Source organism: Arachis stenosperma, chromosome 2, assembly GCF_014773155.1.
Source record: "Arachis stenosperma cultivar V10309 chromosome 2, arast.V10309.gnm1.PFL2, whole genome shotgun sequence".
In the NCBI taxonomy this organism is placed as follows: domain Eukaryota; kingdom Viridiplantae; phylum Streptophyta; class Magnoliopsida; order Fabales; family Fabaceae; genus Arachis; species Arachis stenosperma.
Genome location: NC_080378.1, coordinates 116,913,572 through 116,931,579, shown reverse-complemented (window position 1 = coordinate 116,931,579; position 18,008 = coordinate 116,913,572). Strand labels below are relative to the sequence as shown.

The 18,008-nt window shown below is 31.8% G+C and overlaps 2 protein-coding genes across 3 annotated transcripts; both read left to right on the top strand.

Annotated features, from left to right (window-relative positions):
* Nucleotides 1–4,347: 4,347 nt before the first annotated feature.
* On the top strand, nt 4,348–9,908 carry LOC130961278 (putative disease resistance RPP13-like protein 1). Of its 2 annotated transcripts, none has more exons than XM_057887056.1 (6): nt 4,348–7,849; nt 7,968–8,032; nt 8,174–8,261; nt 8,399–8,699; nt 8,904–9,003; nt 9,126–9,908. In XM_057887056.1, exon 1 carries the CDS (start codon nt 4,513–4,515, stop codon nt 7,843–7,845), a length of 3,333 nt encoding a protein of 1,110 aa, XP_057743039.1. In that variant the 5' UTR covers nt 4,348–4,512; the 3' UTR covers nt 7,846–7,849; nt 7,968–8,032; nt 8,174–8,261; nt 8,399–8,699; nt 8,904–9,003; nt 9,126–9,908. The 2 variants fall into 2 exon arrangements, with proteins under 2 accessions (XP_057743039.1, XP_057743037.1); XM_057887054.1 differs by having other exon boundaries at nt 8,399–8,632; nt 9,126–9,906.
* A 1,091-nt stretch (nt 9,909–10,999) lies between these two features.
* Nucleotides 11,000–11,995, top strand: LOC130961279 (putative disease resistance RPP13-like protein 1). The gene is made up of 2 exons (XM_057887057.1): nt 11,000–11,524; nt 11,802–11,995. The coding sequence occupies exons 1-2, from the start codon at nt 11,227–11,229 to the stop codon at nt 11,813–11,815; spliced, it is 312 nt and encodes a 103-aa protein (XP_057743040.1). The 5' UTR covers nt 11,000–11,226; the 3' UTR covers nt 11,816–11,995.
* Nucleotides 11,996–18,008: the final 6,013 nt, after the last annotated feature.

Below are 18,008 nucleotides of genomic sequence, written 5' to 3'. Positions count from 1 at the left end.
GAGAGAGAGTATTACAACAAAATAATCAAAATACAAAAGGTGATAAAAGATCCTCCGCTCCGTCACCATCTCGCAACTCACTGAAGTGGGTTACGACCTGCATTTGAAAAACAACAACAACATATGGTATGAGAACCTCCAGTTCTCAGTATGGTAATAGTGCCCAATAATGTAAGATATAAGGTTCCAGAATGCTAAAGACAATCCTAAAACTTCACATCAAACATAAGATTCAAGCTTATAAAATATTTTAACAAAGTCCTTAAATTGGTCATCTAACTTAGGGAATTTCTAAACTAACATTTACATTGCTATCCCACAGTCTTCGCCAGCCTAATTTCCATGCGATCCCATCGCCACCGCTTACCGAGCCTCCTTAACCCCAATAACATACAAAAGTATATGCAAACAAGTAATATACAAGTAATAATCATGTATAGCAAGTAAATCAGGAAGCAAGTAAGCATGTTATACACTTAGGCAATATAGGCAAGTAAACAAAGCAAACAACCATATAGTAAATGCACATGATGAATGCCTGTCTTATTAGCTGTGATATCACATTGTCAGTTCAACTGTCAACCCGACACATTCCATGGGAATGTCGCCTTTGGCCACAAATATAAATGGGTACCCCTCAGGGATATAGTGTCTGACTCACTCTTATGAATCGAAAGGATACGAGTGGGATACTCAGCCACAGATCTCACATTATCCAGGGATATAGTGTCCGACGCACTCTTACCACTTACAGATTGCCTCTCAATCAGAACCCAACTCAAGTTATTAGTCTCATTAACCATACTCATTTCTCTCCGAGTCATGGACTCGTTATAACCATCATTAGTCCTTGATTTCACAAGTTATGATCAACTCTCAAGTTCTCAAAGTCATCACCAATATAGCACTTCACCTGTTCACCCACAACTTCAGAAACTTAAGTCTCCATCTTCTAAACTCATATAGAAATTTACCAATTTAATTCATTGAATCATCTCTATTAGTCTTAGGGCCTATTTACTAGATAGTAACCTTAAACGGTAATTAAAGAAGTTTAGAAAGTTAGAGAACCCTTGAAAAGTGAAGAAAACAATTTTTCAACAAAACAGGGATCTCACGTACGCGAACCTCTGTCTCGCATATGCACAAGTCGAAATTTGGGCGTCCGCGTACGCGGCATCTTACTCGCGTACGCAAGTGTCCCAATCCGAATGGAAAGCCTGCGTCGCGTGTCAAATTTTTGCATACGCATGCCTTGAAAACACATGCTCGCGTATGCATGTTAGTGCCCGCGTACGCGAGATACCCTAGACAGAGGAGAATGCTCACGTCGCGTGCACAGATTCACGTATGCATGCTGTAACAGACTTAGAAAAATTTTAAAGTTGCAGAATTTTAGATTTTTGCACCGAACTTCAAACGCGTATAACTTTCTCGTTTTAAAATATTTTCCGTTCGTTCTTTAAAAATGTTAAAGCTCTTGGACCCAACTTTCACTTAAACTAAGTTTCTAAAAAATGGGGGTCCAGAAACCACGTTATGCCTCGCCAAAATTTGTTAAAAACAAGGTTTTACACAAAATCATCAAAGTTATCTAGTTTCCAAATTTTCAAAACCAAACCAATCAAAACCTACTCAATTTAATAAAAAATACTACCACACACTACAAATTATCATTTCATTGCACTTCAATCATTTTCACACCTATTTCACTCAATCTTTCCACCTCTTTCCACCATAATTCAACAAAACCCACAACTTTCAAATCAAGATATCAATATTAACAATTTTGCACAATTCAACTATTCATAAACTTCATTCATCATATATCATCTTAAATCCTCATAATTATCATTATTCAACCCCAATATTAATATCAACATCATTCATTAACAATAACATCGTAATCTCATAAAAATCATCACATTCATCAAAATCATCATACATCATCAATCCAACAATTATCAACAACCAATTCAATTCTATCTTAAGGTCCACTGGTTTAAGTGTCACGAAACATTACATATTACATAGAGAAAACCGAAATCATACCTTGACCAATTTCCAATATGCACAAATCACCAAAATCCACAACCAAGTTCAATGAGCTTTGCCTCGAAGTCAATCAACAAGCAACTCCAATCCACCAACTTCACTCCAATCATAAGAATTCAACTTATATATACATAATTTACCACAATTCAACCTAGGGTTCCATATATACATAAAACCACAAAGGATTCGAATACACTCACCTTATTCAACGTTGATTGAGGCAAAATCCAATAGCAATCAAGTGCTAGATGGTACCTAAATACCAAAAATCACAAAAATAAGTCAACAACTATAGCCAAATTTTCGAAATTGTTGGGAAGAGAGAACTTGGCAAGAAAGAGTGAGTTTCTTGCCACTTTGGTTAGATAGAACTGACGGACTCGTCAAGAGTTTCGCGTGGCCATAAACATGACGCGAATCAAAGCACTGTAGCTCAATTTATGAGTGATTTAAGATGAATATGAATAGTAACCTCTCTTCTCTTCTCTCTTCTCCTTACCCGCTGCTAGGGTTGTATTATGTTTGTGAATGAGGCTGAATTGGCTTCATTTAAGTATTTATATATGTTGGGCTTGGGTTTAACTTGGGCCCGGTCTAACTTGTTAGCATTTTTGTCTCGTTTAGTCCAACTTTAGGCTGAACCTTTAAAATTATCGTCTGATTTTTAATTTTAATTATTTTTCTAAATTTTTCTATCGTTTTTATTACGGTCATGCAGTACCAGACAGACTTAAACTGGTACTGCCGACTAATTTACCAGTACACATTTTTACTCAATTTTTCGTAAAAAATTATATTTCCCAACTCAGAAAATAATACTGAATTCAAATCTCACCTCAAAATTTTTTAATTCACATTATAAATTTTGAACCTATTTCGGACAATTTAAATTATTATTTTACGTTAATTAATCAGTTAATGATTTCTGGTTCTTACATTAGGCGCACATGCTCATCGCCATCGAGGCAGAATGGACGAAACCGAAATACACCATTTTCCATTGGGGAATGCTAGGGGAACAATGATTATTTTGAACAACATGAACAACCACCAATCAAATAAAAACACACTACACCTCCAAATTAATCCTCTAAATTTTAATATTAAAATAACCATCCGTACACTAGTAAAATGAACATCCGATATATCTATTGTTTACATTGTTTAATATTTTCATTATTTACCTATACTTTTCCTTTTCCATTAGTGTTAGCATCCTATACCCATCTCTTCCAACCTCTTTTCACTCCCTATCACCGACGTGCGTCAATATCAAACTCTCTAACTCGGACAAAGAATTTACTCTCCGAGTGCATGATTCTTATACTCAAATATAATTCCATTATCATTGTTTTTCATATGATAGTTGGGATACACCATCACAACAAAGAAACCACTACCACTAAACATTTTTAATAAATTTTTTGAAAAAAAAAAGGAGAGAAGAAGGATTGAGATTTTTGTGGAATGTGGAGAATACCAACGGTTTAAAGATCCTTTTATAGCTGATTGATTTTTGTCGTACTATATCTCATTTACAGTGTCAATGTTTTAAGTTAACATGTATTTCGTTTACAAAGTAAACGAAATTAGTTTGTTTATATCTTTTCTACAGTATAAATGAGATACGTGGAGTTCGTTCTTCCCCATGTAACACACATGTACACACATGATACGTAGACCTGGATTTGTACCTTATCTCGTTTACACTGGAAATGAGATATGCCTATACTTATCTCCTTTTACAAAGTAAACGAGATAAAATATATTACGGAAATCGATAAAAACTCTCAAAATTATCTTTTTTTTCTCATGGTATTTCCCAGCTCGGTAAGTCAAAGACTAATCTGTCATAATACTGAGTTCCATTTAAGAGTTTGCGAATTGCTGCATGCACAAAGCAGAATTTGTAATTTAAACATTTATTGTATTTATTTTACAAAAAAAAAATCATTTCTGTATCATTTATCTCCACCAATTTAAGCCTTTACTCCCCACCATTTTCTTTATGGAAGTCAATATAAGAGACTTCACTAATATTTGGGCCTTCAAATATCCCAAAAAAAAAATAAGAGTACTTATTTCATATTGTGTTACAATTTTTATTTTTTTTTCAATAATAATGAACAAGATTTGTGGAAACTAATTGTATGTTGAAATAATATTATTGAGAATAACATGAAAAGGTGAAAATTTTCACCGATGGGTAATTCCGTAATTGTCCTCTGACATCATCATCTTTATTAAAAGCCAATGATTTTGTCCGAAGAGGCGAAGACCATAAAGCTGATCATTGATCAAGTCAATTTTAGTCACCACACAAATCAAAGACTTCCCTTAGTTCCTGTTTGGGAAAACCCAGAGACTACATTGCAAACTGTGAACCCTTCTTCCCTCATCCTTCACCTTTCTTTCTTTCTTTGTTGTGATCTCATCCGCTGCACTTGAGATCCAATCATGGCTGCAAAACTTGATGGTGGAGCTTATCTCACCTCCTTTGTTGATGCTATTTTGGAGAAGCTTTCTCCAATACTTGAAGACGACTCATTCCTGGAAAGGAACATCTTGCTTGGAAGGTTGGAGAAAACTCTGTATGAGGCTGGACCTGTTCTTGATGATGCTGAGCAGAAGCAGTTCACTGACAAGAAAGTGAAGAAGTGGCTTCTTGATCTCCAAGATGCTCTCTATAAGGCTGATGATTTGGTCGATGAGCTCTCCACTCAGGCCGCCATCGCCACCGCTCTAAGAGATCCAGGTATCTCTTCTTCCTGTTCTTCTCTTGTTGATTCATATATTGAAGATACTGGTGACATGGAAAAAATAGTTCGTACACTAGAGTCTGTTGTAGCAAAGAAAAATCATCATCGGCTGAAAGAGTGCACCAAGGTGGACATGTCGTCATGGAGAACTCCATCAACATCTCTCGTTGTAAGCTCTGCCATATTTGGTCGGGACAAAGACAAGGAGAAGATAATCAAATTGCTGATAGATGATACTCGTCATGCTGAATCACCTGTGACTGTCATCCCCATTGTGGGTATGGGCGGAATAGGAAAAACTACTTTGGCTCAATTGGTTTACAATGATGACCAAGTGCAGCAAAAGTTTAATGTTAAAGCATGGGTTTGTGTTGGTGAAGCATTTGATGTTCTTAAGGTGACAAAGACTGTAGTGGAGAAAGCTACTTCTGGTTCTTGCAACATGAATGATTTAGATTCATTTCAACAACGTTTGAGGACTGAGGTAACAGGGAAGACGTTTTTGGTTGTTCTGGATGACATGTGGACCATTGATTATGATGATTGGAAAACTTTTCTAATTCCCTTCCAATGTGGAAGTCAGGGAGGAAAGATTCTTGTAACAACCCGCATTGATGCTGTTGCTTCTATGGTGAAAACAATTCCAGCTCACAATTTGAGTTTGTTGGATGATGAACAATGCTGGTCTGTGTTTGCAAATCATGCATTTTTCCCTACTGAATCCAGAGATCGTTTGGCTTTAGAAAAAGTTGGTAGAAAAATTGTTGAGAAGTGCAAAGGACTGCCTTTGGCTGCTCAATCACTTGGGGGCTTGCTGAGAACCAAGGATAATGTAAGCGACTGGGAAGATGTTTTGGTGAGTGAGATTTGGGAGTTTTCTGAAGATGAGTGTAGGATTCTTCCTGCATTGAGAATCAGCTATCATTATCTCCCTTCACACTTAAAACGTTGCTTTGTCTATTGTTCTTTATATCCCAAAGATTATGAATTCAATAGAGGTAAATTGATATTGTTGTGGATGGCTGAAGATCTTTTGCAACAATCAAAGAGTGGAAGCATTTTAGAAGAAGTTGGATATAAATACTTCAATGATTTAGCTGCACGATCATTCTTTCAACCTTCAAAGAATGGTTATGAAGATTCATTTGTGATGCACGATCTCATGCATGATCTAGCGACATTTTGTGGTGAAAAGTTCTTTGTTAGAATCTCTGAACACGAGAATGTAGCCCAACATGATACTAAAACTCGTCATTTGTCATATGATGTCAACGACAATAATTCAGTCCCGAAGATATTGGAAGTATGTGAGAGTTTAAGTCATGTGAGGACCCTGTTTCAAATCAAGGCAGATTTATACCGTCAACACAAAGAGGGAATTGATCCTCGTGGCTTACTAGCACAGTTGAAGCGCTTACGTGTTTTGTCATTTACATCATTTAAAATTGATATATTGCCTGAGTCAATAGATGATTTGATCCATTTGCGTTATTTGGATCTCTCTGGTACACCTATCGTGACATTGCCCGAGTCCATGAGTAACTTGTATAATTTACAAACATTGAAGTTGAGAAGATGTGAAAAACTTAAAAAGCTTCCAAGCAAGATGCAAGATCTTGTAAATCTGCGCCATCTGGATATTACAAGGACTAATTTAGAAGAGATGCCAAAAGGGATGAGCAAATTGAAAGATTTGCAATTTTTAAGTTGCTATATTGCGGGCAAACATGAAGAGAATGGGATTGAAGAATTGGGAGAGCTAGCACATCTCCGTGAGTCATTGTGGATTACGAAATTGGAGAATGTTAAGAATAGTGGTGAAGCATCGAATGCAAGGATGGATGAAAAAATACACCTGAATGCTTTATATTTGGTGTGGTCATCATATGAAGAAAGTGAGGTTTGTGATTCCGAAAGTGAAAAAGATGTACTTGACAAATTACGTCCTCACAAAGACTTGAAGAAGCTATCCATCGAGGGTTACAGAAGTAGCATGTTTCCGGATTGGGTAGGGCAGTCTTCGTACCACAACATGACTTCGTTGGAGCTGAGTGGATGCAGGAATTGTTGGGTGGTTCCTTCACTTGGACAGTTACCCTCTCTGGAGAGGCTCGTTATTGAAGAGTTCGAGAAGCTGAAGAAGATTGGTGGGTCATTCTATAAGGGTGATGGAACTCATCAGCATCAGGAGACACCCTTCCGATCCCTTAAATCTCTGGAATTTTATGTTATGCCTTGCTGGGAGGAATGGGAGTCATATGAATGTGATGATGATGATGATGCACCATTTCCGAAACTTGAGACACTTGAGATATGGCTTTGTCCTAAGTTAAGAGGAGATTTGCCCACTTTCCTTCCGTCTTTGAAAGAACTCGACATTAGAGGATGCAAGGAGCTTGGTTGTTATCTGCCAAGAGCTCCCATCCTACGCAAATTAAGAATAGATGGCAAACAGGAAGCAAGAATGCGGGAGCTACCACTTTCCATGTTGGAGACACTAGAAATTAATGGAGAGCAGCAGGTGGAGTATGTGTTTGAGGCCATGACCCACACCCAACCAACCTCTCTCATAGACCTACACATCTCAGAGTGCTCATCAGCCATATCATTTCCAGGGAATTCTTTGCCCCCTTCATTGGAATATCTACACATCTACGATTGCAAGAATGTAGAATTCCCAATGCAACACCAACAACATGAGTCACTAACGAGTCTTACAATAGACAACAGCTGTGATTCGCTTACATCCTTCGCATTGCCAGCATTCCCAAATCTCAAGGATCTCACAGTCACAAGACGTGAAAATTTGACATCTCTGGAGGTGTCACAGACACAGCCCCTCCAATACTTATCAATTTCAGAGTGCCCTAAGCTGGAGAACATAATAAGGCTGCCTGCCTCTTTACATTATCTCGACATCAAAGAATGTCCGTTGTTGGGTGAAGGCATAGAGAGGAAGGACCCCCACATTTGGCCATCCATTTCCCACATCCCCAACATTTGTGTTGACGGCACATGGGTGAAGGCATAGAGAGGTAACTCTTTTGCTATCTCTCTATATCATATTCATTCTCTCCTACGTAATCTTTTTTTTATTTCCAAATTTTGATCCTTTTTATTCTTAATTTCTTCTTCTTTGTTCTTCATGTATAGGGACATTTAATGATTCTTCTGGGACTTGTCAGTTTAATGCAGTTCCGTTGTGCACCTCCATTCTTGTAAGGATGCTTCTCTGTCTATTGAAGCTTGTTTTGTTAATTCAAGGATCATACCTTGAGAATCATGAAATCTTTCCCTTCCATGTTTTACCTTTTCTATTAATGGTTTTTCTTCTTTTTTTTTTTTCTTATTTCAATCAGCTACTTGTCTTACACCCAAATGGAAGGCCTTTCATTACCTTTCTTTGTGTTGCTCCTGCTTGCTTCCCCGTGCCCTTTGTTGGATTTGGTATAACTTTATTATCTTATTATTAATTCTGTTGAATTCAGAAACTAATAAACTTTGTGATGCCAAACATTTATGGTTGAGTTAATGTGTGCTAAGCAAAAATTGTATGAGTTTTTATAATGCTTGTTTCGGTGCAGCTAAGCTCAATTTGGAGAGCCGGGGAACCTGGTCAAGAATGATTTCACGAGGTGTGGTCTCTGCATCAATACGAAAGCTGAATTCATGGAAGACACCATCCTCATACAAAATCAAAAGAAGAAATAAATGATGTAGAACAGAATTTAGATCAATCAAAATGCAACAAGAGCACCTTCAATGATAAGGATACAGTTGGAGCAGCCTGTCAAAAATTTATCCTACTCTTTTTTGAGGTATAGTGATCTCAAAACAGTATTCCTCAACTAAAGGAACAAATGAATTCTGAGGCATGTCTTTCGAGTAAGTTTTGAATAGTATTATGTGGCTATTACTGTTATGGGATTTTGGCCATAATGCTATATAAACTACATACAGCATAGAATGTTTATTAGAAGGTGTTTTGTTAATTCAAGGATAAACCCTTGAGAATGATGAAATCTTCTACTTTCAACTTTTGCCTTTGTCATTAATGGTTTTTCTTCTTTTTATTGTTATTTCTGTCAGCTACTTTTGCACCACCCCTTAGACTCACCCAAATCTAAGGCCTTTCATTACATTTCTTGGTGTTGCTCTTGCTTGCTAGCTTGTGGCCCTCGTTGGTTTGGTATGCTGCTTACTATCTTTTAGTATTAACTTCTGTTGAATTAAGAAATTAATTAACCTTGTGATGACTATGCACTAAGCAAAAATTGTATGACTTGTTCTATTGTGTTTGTTTTTGCGTAGCAAGAGACGAATCGGAGCAAACTTGGATTAATTCTAATTAGGAGACCAAAGGAATCTGGGCAAGAATGATGGAGGAACAATGAATCCCAAACAAATCAGATGAGGTGCAGTCTCTGCATCAATTCAAAAGCAGAATTCATGGAAGACATCATCCTCGTACAAAATCAAAAGAAGAAATGGATGATGAAAAACATAATTTGCAAGGACAAATAGACCAATCAAAATGCAACAAGATTACCTTCAAATCTTCAATGATATGGATACAGTTGGAGCAATCTGTCAAAAATAGACAGAAAGCTTACAAACTTTTCAAAGAAAAAAAGGAAGGACAAACTTAGTTTTATATTTTTATTTACAGTAAACAAATATCTTTTTTTTTTCTTAAGAGTTTTCATGCCTTTATTGTTTCATTCTATTTTAGGAGAGCTGATATGAGTTATTCTGTTTATACCAAAGAGAGAGAGCTTAGAAAGTGAGAATCAATTTCTGTTATGAAAAAGGCAAGAGAGCTAGGATGTGAGAATATCTGGAAAAAGTCATAGTGCCGTTTGAGAAATTTGTTTTTTGTATTGGCTTGAATTGGTATTTGTAACTTGAATTTGTTTATAGTGAAAAATTCTACCATTTGTTGTGGTGGAGACTGGATGTAGATCCCACTTTGGGATTGAACCAGGATACATCGTGTTGTTCATCTTCTCTATTACAATTTTCATTCACAATATTGTTATAATTGTCATCTGCATATGTTTTTGGCAAATCATGCAATCATTTTATAAAATCACCTTTTAATCATTCAAATCTGCATCACTTTTCCATTTTCTATGTCTTACAATATAGTGCTGCAGGTTGGTGTTTAAGAATTAGTGTTATTAATTTATTAACGTAAAATTATAATTATAATTCATTCTCATTCAGTAAATGGACAATTCAATTCGGTTTTCTCTTTTTTATGCTTTCAATTCCTTCAACTCTGCTTTCTTTCTCCATTTTCTAATTTTTTTTTCTTACTCTCAATCTTTTACTATAATTTTGGCACCTCATTCAGACACAAGTTTTGGTTGTGTAGCATTGTTGTAGTGCAAAAATTAAATTGAAAATCAAATCATATGCTTTGGGTGCAGATTTCATTTCATTCCCTAGCTGCAACAAGGTTGATTGGATTTCAATCTCTAATACTAGAACAAGATTTCCTTCGTAAGAAGTAGAAGGACACCTTGGTGGTTCCACCAAAAAATTAGAGATAATCAAACCTTATTGTCAAACAAAAATGACAATGACTAATGAAGTTGAGTATCCTAACCTATATTTATAGTGGACAAATAACCCAAACATGCTCTAAATAGTTGAAGCTTTAGCTTTTAGCTATATTGTTTGGCTTATCAGATGCTTTTGAAAAATGGATTTCTCACTATGAAGTAGAGGCATATATACTTGAATAAATTCTGCATTCAATTTAAAAATAAAATATAAGTCTCATTACAAATATACATTAGATAAAAATTAATGAAAATAAATTGTGTGAAATAAGTTTGGAAATATCTACTCAATCATTGAAGCAAACATGTTGGATTCTTTTGTAGGAATAAAACAAGAAGCAGCATCTTGGGAACATGTCAATATTATTCAGCAGAAAGAAATTTTGGGGCAGGAGAACTTTTTCTTAGAGACATTTAGTCTGTAGAATACGTTAGAAATCAAAATGTGTTTAGTGGGAGTGTTAGGATGTGAGTGAGAGCATCTAGCAAAAGCCTTAAGCAAATGGGGTCACTACACATTAATTGGGAGAGTTAGCAAGTAATCTTCATGGGTCATTTGGCATGGACAAATTTAATTAGAGAATGTTATTAGTAGTTGTAAAGCCGCCAATGCAAGGATGGATGTGAAGATACACCATTAGTAACTGCTAAAAAAGAGAACGCATTAGAATTGAATAGTCATAATAATGCCAGCATGCATCACACTTTCACTATAATAATACTTTACTGCTACTGCTACTGCTACCACTTCCTTACCCTTTGTGTTTGTGAGAGAATTCTGAGTTTGAGTGCATACTACTACAAACCGCTTCCCTTACCTTTCTTACTTCCTTGATCTTGTGAACATGGCTGCTGAACTTGTTGGAGGAGCTTTCCTCTCTTCTTTTCTCAATGTTCTTTTCGACCGGATGTCCGATCCTGTGATTGTCAACTGGATCCAAGGAAAGAAGCTTGACCGGAAGCTGCTCGGAAGGTTGAAGACCACTCTGCGTGGTGCTGAAGCCCTGCTGAATGATGCTGAGAGGAGACAAATCAAAGAAGGGCCGGTGAAGGTTTGGCTGGATGATCTCAAAGATGCTCTTTATGAGGCTGATGATTTCCTTGATGAAATCACCACCAAAGCTGCAACTCAGAAGGATCCAGGTAACTTCCTATCTCGCTTCCTATGTTGTAAGGATGCTTCTCTGTTGAGACTTAAAGGGTTCCTGGAGAATTAATTGGCATTGCATTACAAGTTTAACATTAAAAATGCTCTTATCATTCTATACTCTTCAAATTATCATTTTTGAAATCTGCAATAAACAAATATAGGAAATCTTAAAGAAAGATCTTGTAGAATAATTGGGTTATATGTTTCAATTTTCTTAATGCAGAAGATCTTTCAAGTTGTGTATGTACTAATTGAACTTTCTTGTCTCAGGCAGGAACTTCTGAGCCATATCTTTTAAGTAAGTTTTGAGTAGTATTATATGGCCGTTACTTTCAGGGATTTTGGCCATAAATATATAAACTACATACGCCATAGAATGTTTATTAGAAGGTTAGAGTTTTGAGTAGTATTATATGGCTGTTACTTTCATATTCACTATATTGTTTCTATTATCAGAAATCGATTAATATAATTAGCCTTCATAGTTGTTTTTTCTTTTTAATATATGTTTCTATATAAACAACCCCCCTTCAAAATTCACATAATATAAAAGGGATTTAATAGAGCCTTCCACCGTGTAGACCAGTTCCATATTGGTGGATTGGTCTCACACTTTAATGCAACGGTCATGATAATCATGATTGTTAGTCCCTTAACCAAAATATTTGTTATTAACTCAAAATTTAGAGCAATGCTAGGGGGCCAGCAATTTTTGTGATTGTTAGCCATCAACTAGCCATCAATAATGATTTGATGGTGTGAGATTGGTGTGAGATTTCATCCAATGGCTCACATTTTTCTGCTGGTTACATGCTGGCCAAAATTCAATAAAACTGCTGGCCCGTAGACTTTTCCTAATTATTATATTATGTCCTAATTCCACATACACATAATAAACGATAAACTCTGAAATGACCTGAAAGAACTGATTTCTTGAACAAATTGATGATATGGTTGCTGCACTATGCATGGTGTATTTTGGAACCAGTTGAAATAAGCTTTTTTTTTTTTAATTTCAAACATTAATTAATTTGAGAGAAAAAAAGAAAAGACATGTTTGTGCATTGCACTTGTCGCTCGAGTGAGGAACGAACCTATGCACATATAGAAATACAACTTTTGCTTTTATTTATTTAATTCAGTTTCCTCAATAGTTTGCTGCCTAAGAGTTCCTCAACATAATGAAAATTGCAATATTTGGGGATGAGAAATTTCTTACAGCAAAATAAAACATATAATTCTAAAATAATACACACCACAACTGAGAAAAACTATTGTCCGAAACAAGTATGGTGATTGATGAATAAAAATATTTGTTAAAATTCTAGCCGAAAATAAGTGGAAAATCATAGAAATAATATTAAATTGGCATAGTATAATAGAATAATTTTATATTATATATTGAGATATTTGAAAATTTGCATATTTTGTTGAAAAATAAAATCTAAACGGATTGATAAAATCCAATAAAAAAATCAATATGAACTAATCCAAGTTATACTAAGATATTATCAAATCAAATCAATATGTATATTAATTAAAATATTATTGCTTTCTAACAATATGATTGTCTCTGCTGTAGTGTGCCAATCTTTTTCTTCATTTTTTTAATCATTGGAAAAACTTATTTATTTTTTGATTTTTTTGGATTGACTATGTTTTATTTATTAAAACTGAAGGTGTTAATCTAGGCCATGTTATTTGGGTCTAGATAAAATTTAGGATTTTATTTATTCTTTGATAGTTATGTGATAATTGAATATCCCTAATAGGGGTGCACATGGACCGGGTGAAGTCGGGTTTGATGTGACCTAGATTCGATCCGAAATATACACCGGGTTTATTTATTAGACTCGAATCCGACCCTAAACCTGATGAAATCAATACACTTTCGGGCCATAATTATATCGGGTGAAAATCGGACCGTTAACATTACATTACGTTGATACCTTCTTGTAAGATAGCATGTAAAAATATCCAAATTTTCAAGACTCCAACCATTATTTAACATGATAAAATTCACTTAGAAAAATATAACAAGAACCAACCCTTCTTTAAAATTAAAGCATAACCACAATCAATACTAATATTGTCTAACAATACCAAATATTTAAATCAATACAAATAACACAATATTATGCATTAGTCTAAAGTCTTATGCATTCTAAACATAAAACATTAACTTATAGTCTTATAATGACTAATAACACAAAATATTAAGGTTTACGATACTTAAATTTCACATAAGAATAGTCATGATCCATCACTAATAACACAAAATATTAATTATGTATGATGACCGGGCCACCGGGCCGACTTCGGGTGACCCGAGCTATGGCCCGGACCCGATCCGAAATAATGATCGGGTCTATTTTTGAGACCCTTACCCGACCCTAAACCCGATAAAGTCACACCAAATTAGCCCCTAAAGTGTTCAGGACCGGGCCGGGCCGGGTCTGTGCACCCCTAATCCCTAAGTTTTGGATTTTGCCCATTTCATTTACAGTCCAAGTGTTTTCATTTTTAAGGTTTTTTTTTAAATAAATAAAATAAATATTTTATTTACGAAAATAGATAATTTGAAGAGTTTTTATCGATTTTTGTAACATGGTTATCTCGTTTACAGTGTAAACAAGTTTAATTACCCGTGTCATGCACGTGATAAGATTGAAATTATAATTTTAAATTATTTTTAAAATTAATTTGAATTATAATAATTTGATTAATAAAAAAATAATATGTTATGCATTGTTTGATTTTTTTTAATCTAGTGTTAATTGGATTAACTCTAAAATAGTTATTAATCGGTTTTAATAATATACTTTTTTCAATAAATCAGACATATATACTGAATGTGATCATAAATATAATATAGTAATAGTCAAATCCACCAACAAATATATTGGCTATTATCACAATATAAAACAAATTAAATATAGAGGCTATTAGCACTTATAAATCTATAAAATTGCACTGTCTTTGATTCGTGCAAGGGTTTACTTATCAAATAAATTTAAAATATGAACAAAAAATATTTATAAAATGGACCTAGTATTACTTGAAAGAATCATGGAAAATAATCAACTTACCTTATCATCCATGAGAATCATTTCTATGTAGGTCGTCTTGTTCTTGTCAAATTTGGACGGGACTTTTCATAACCTTATAATTCTTGCCTTTATTTTTCAAACTTTTTCATTACATAATCTACCATAGGTAATATTGTTAATAGAATCATAGTTAGTAGCCCTTAGGTATGAGAAATAATAAATAGAAGAAGATCTATGTATGAGGTACAAATTTTTTAGATGATAAATAATTGTAACAATTCATTATTAATCCTTATATATATATATATATATATATATATATATATATATATACACTAATTATACATGATAATAATTAACAAATATTTTTAATAGAGATACTTGCTATAATTAGATGAAATTTATGCCATTATATTTTATTAACCTTTATGATTAATTCAATAGAGATATTTACTCAATATATATATATATATATATATATATATTATCGACATTAATTATATGCCAATATGTTTAGGAAAGAGCCAAAAGAGGAGATATAAATATATATATATATATATAATATTATTGCTATATAAGAAGCATACATAAATTGCTACATTTTTTTATTATATTATACAACTTAAAATTATAGTATCATGTTATTATTAATTCTAGATACTTGCTATAATTATATCAAATTTAATTATGACTCTAAATAAATAAAATAGATAATATTTAATATTATTTTTTTTCTTTTTTACATTCAGTATTTACTGTAATTATAAAAAGTAAAATAATTAATAAAAAATATGAGCAGAAAATAAAATATATTAATTAAAATTCAATTTGTTATCTAATTAATTTTGTGTCCATACAATATAACTTTACGAAAATGTTATGAATCACAACCTTTTTTATTCTATTAAAAAAATACTATATATAGCCTTTAGTAGTACAAAAATAATAAGAATTAATTATTGATATTGATATTAATCACAATTGATTATTGATACCCTAATTTTTTTAAAAATATATTTAACCTTTTTAAAATATAATGCATGTACCATGTAGACCTTATTATTATTATTATTATTATTATTATTATTATTATTATTATTATTATTATTATTATCAAATTAAATGGATCACGATTAATGTTTGCATTAACTATCTCCTAATAAAATTATTGCACTTGAATGAAAATTAGAACTATATCAATTGATATAATTAGAATGATTAAAAATATCGATGATTGATAAGTAATTTAATTACGCATTAAATATTGATTAGATATAATTATAATAAAGATATTTTCTTAAATTAATATAATCATACATTATTCATGAGCTAATTGTAATATAATTAGAATAAATTTATTTGAGAGAAAAAAAGAGTTCATGTGTAATTTTTAAAAATTATAATAAATTTTTTATTTATATATACGTATATATTAATTTTGTTAAATAATTCTATATATATATATATATATATATATATATATATATATATATATATATATATATTACAGTAGTTTTTCTTAATATATATACATATGCATAAATAATTATATATATATATATACATAAATAAAAAAATATATGAATTATATTTTGTTAAACTCCATATTACCGGTTATTAAAAATATTTAAATCATATATATTAATTATTTTTTGTTATAATTATTTTGTTTTATATATATATATAATTATTTTTTATTCAACAATCATGCAATAATTTTTTATTTTTTATATCCATATATATTCCTCAATCTCGACTCTATTGTTTTTTTTCTAATAGTGATATTTTAATTTGTTGTTTTCTTTTTTTTCACGTATCTTTCTTTTTTCTTAAATAGTGATGTTTTAATATTTTTTTTAAATACAATTTTTTTAATAATTACATTACTAATCTAAAATATAAAATGAGAAAAAAAAGACGATACATATATTCAAGAAAGAAAATAAACTTAAAAATTAGAAAAAAAACTTATATTAAAAAATATAAAAATAATATATTCAAAAAGAATAGTTGTAATATATTGAGTCAACAATTTAAATTTCTCTAAAACTAATTTAATTAAATACCAATATTAGAAATAAATTACTTAAATAATATTTAATCTATTCTACTCCTTAGACACGTATAGATTAGAGTCATTCCCATAACGACAACCAACTGAAACAATATCGTAAGTTCCAACATTTAAAATTCGTGCAAATTTAGACCATTTCCTTGTTCTTTGAAAACCTTATGTATCCCTGATAGAGTTGAATCGCAATTCCTTTTATGGAAAAAAGAGTTATGGATGTGACTTTGATGTGTTGGGGACCAAAATTCGAAAGTCACTATTTATATCTGAGTGTGACACCCATTAAACACAAAAACCAAATAAAATAGTATATATGGTTTTATTCTTATTTAATTCTAAATCAAAAGTAATAATGACTTATTTAATTAAGCATTTATGATAATTAATAAGATGACCATTATATAAGTCATTTAATATAAAATAGCTTAATTTACGATTATAATTAATATATGTATTGTGCATGAATAAATTAGAAAATAATAATTTCATAACAAAATAATCATTCAATTTGAATTATAATTAATTGATTGATAGAAACTATAATAAATTGTATGATATTTAAATAATTAACCAAATCAATTAGTTGATATAATTAATTTATTATAATAAATTGAATTTCATGAGTTAAAAGAAATAAATCAAAAACACCATCAGAAACATGCCACGACAGTTTTATCATTAAATGCAGAAATTTAATTTTTATATAATAAAATAGATAAAATAGATATTTACAGATTATTATATTAAACACAAACTAAAAAAATACACTAAACAAAATAAAAGTATCAATGGTAAAATATAACCCAAAAAATCACTTAAATTAAAAAAGAACCTGTGATGAATTATAATAAATCTATATGGGAAGTAAAAGTAAAATAAATAATTAAAAATAAAGTAAAAATAGCAATTAAAAAAGTATAATTTTATCATATTATAATTTTAAGTCAACTTCTTAAACACATTATAACATAAACCATCTAAAAAGATACACCAAATTAACGAATATCACATAGATCACAATATACACTCTAAATTGTCACGATATTTCAAATAAAAAGAATATCAATACAAAGAAATCAATGAATATAACTAAAATAAAGAGTAACAAAGAGACACACACAAAAAAAAATAAAGAGAATCAATAAAGGCATTAACAAATAAATCACATACACGAACAATGTATATATTAATTGTGGATCACAATATATATATATATATATAAACCACATACACAAACAATGTATATATTTATCGTGAATCACAAAAAAAAAGAAAAAAAAAAAAAATATATATATATATATATATATATATATATATATATATATGAATTGAAGTATACATGACAAAATATAATAT

Excerpts from the sequence above, each read along its gene's own strand:
- LOC130961278 (XM_057887056.1), top strand. The coding sequence starts at position 4,513 with ATGGCTGCAAAACTTGATGGTGGAGCTTATCTCACCTCCTTTGTTGAT.
- LOC130961279 (XM_057887057.1), top strand. The coding sequence starts at position 11,227 with ATGGCTGCTGAACTTGTTGGAGGAGCTTTCCTCTCTTCTTTTCTCAAT.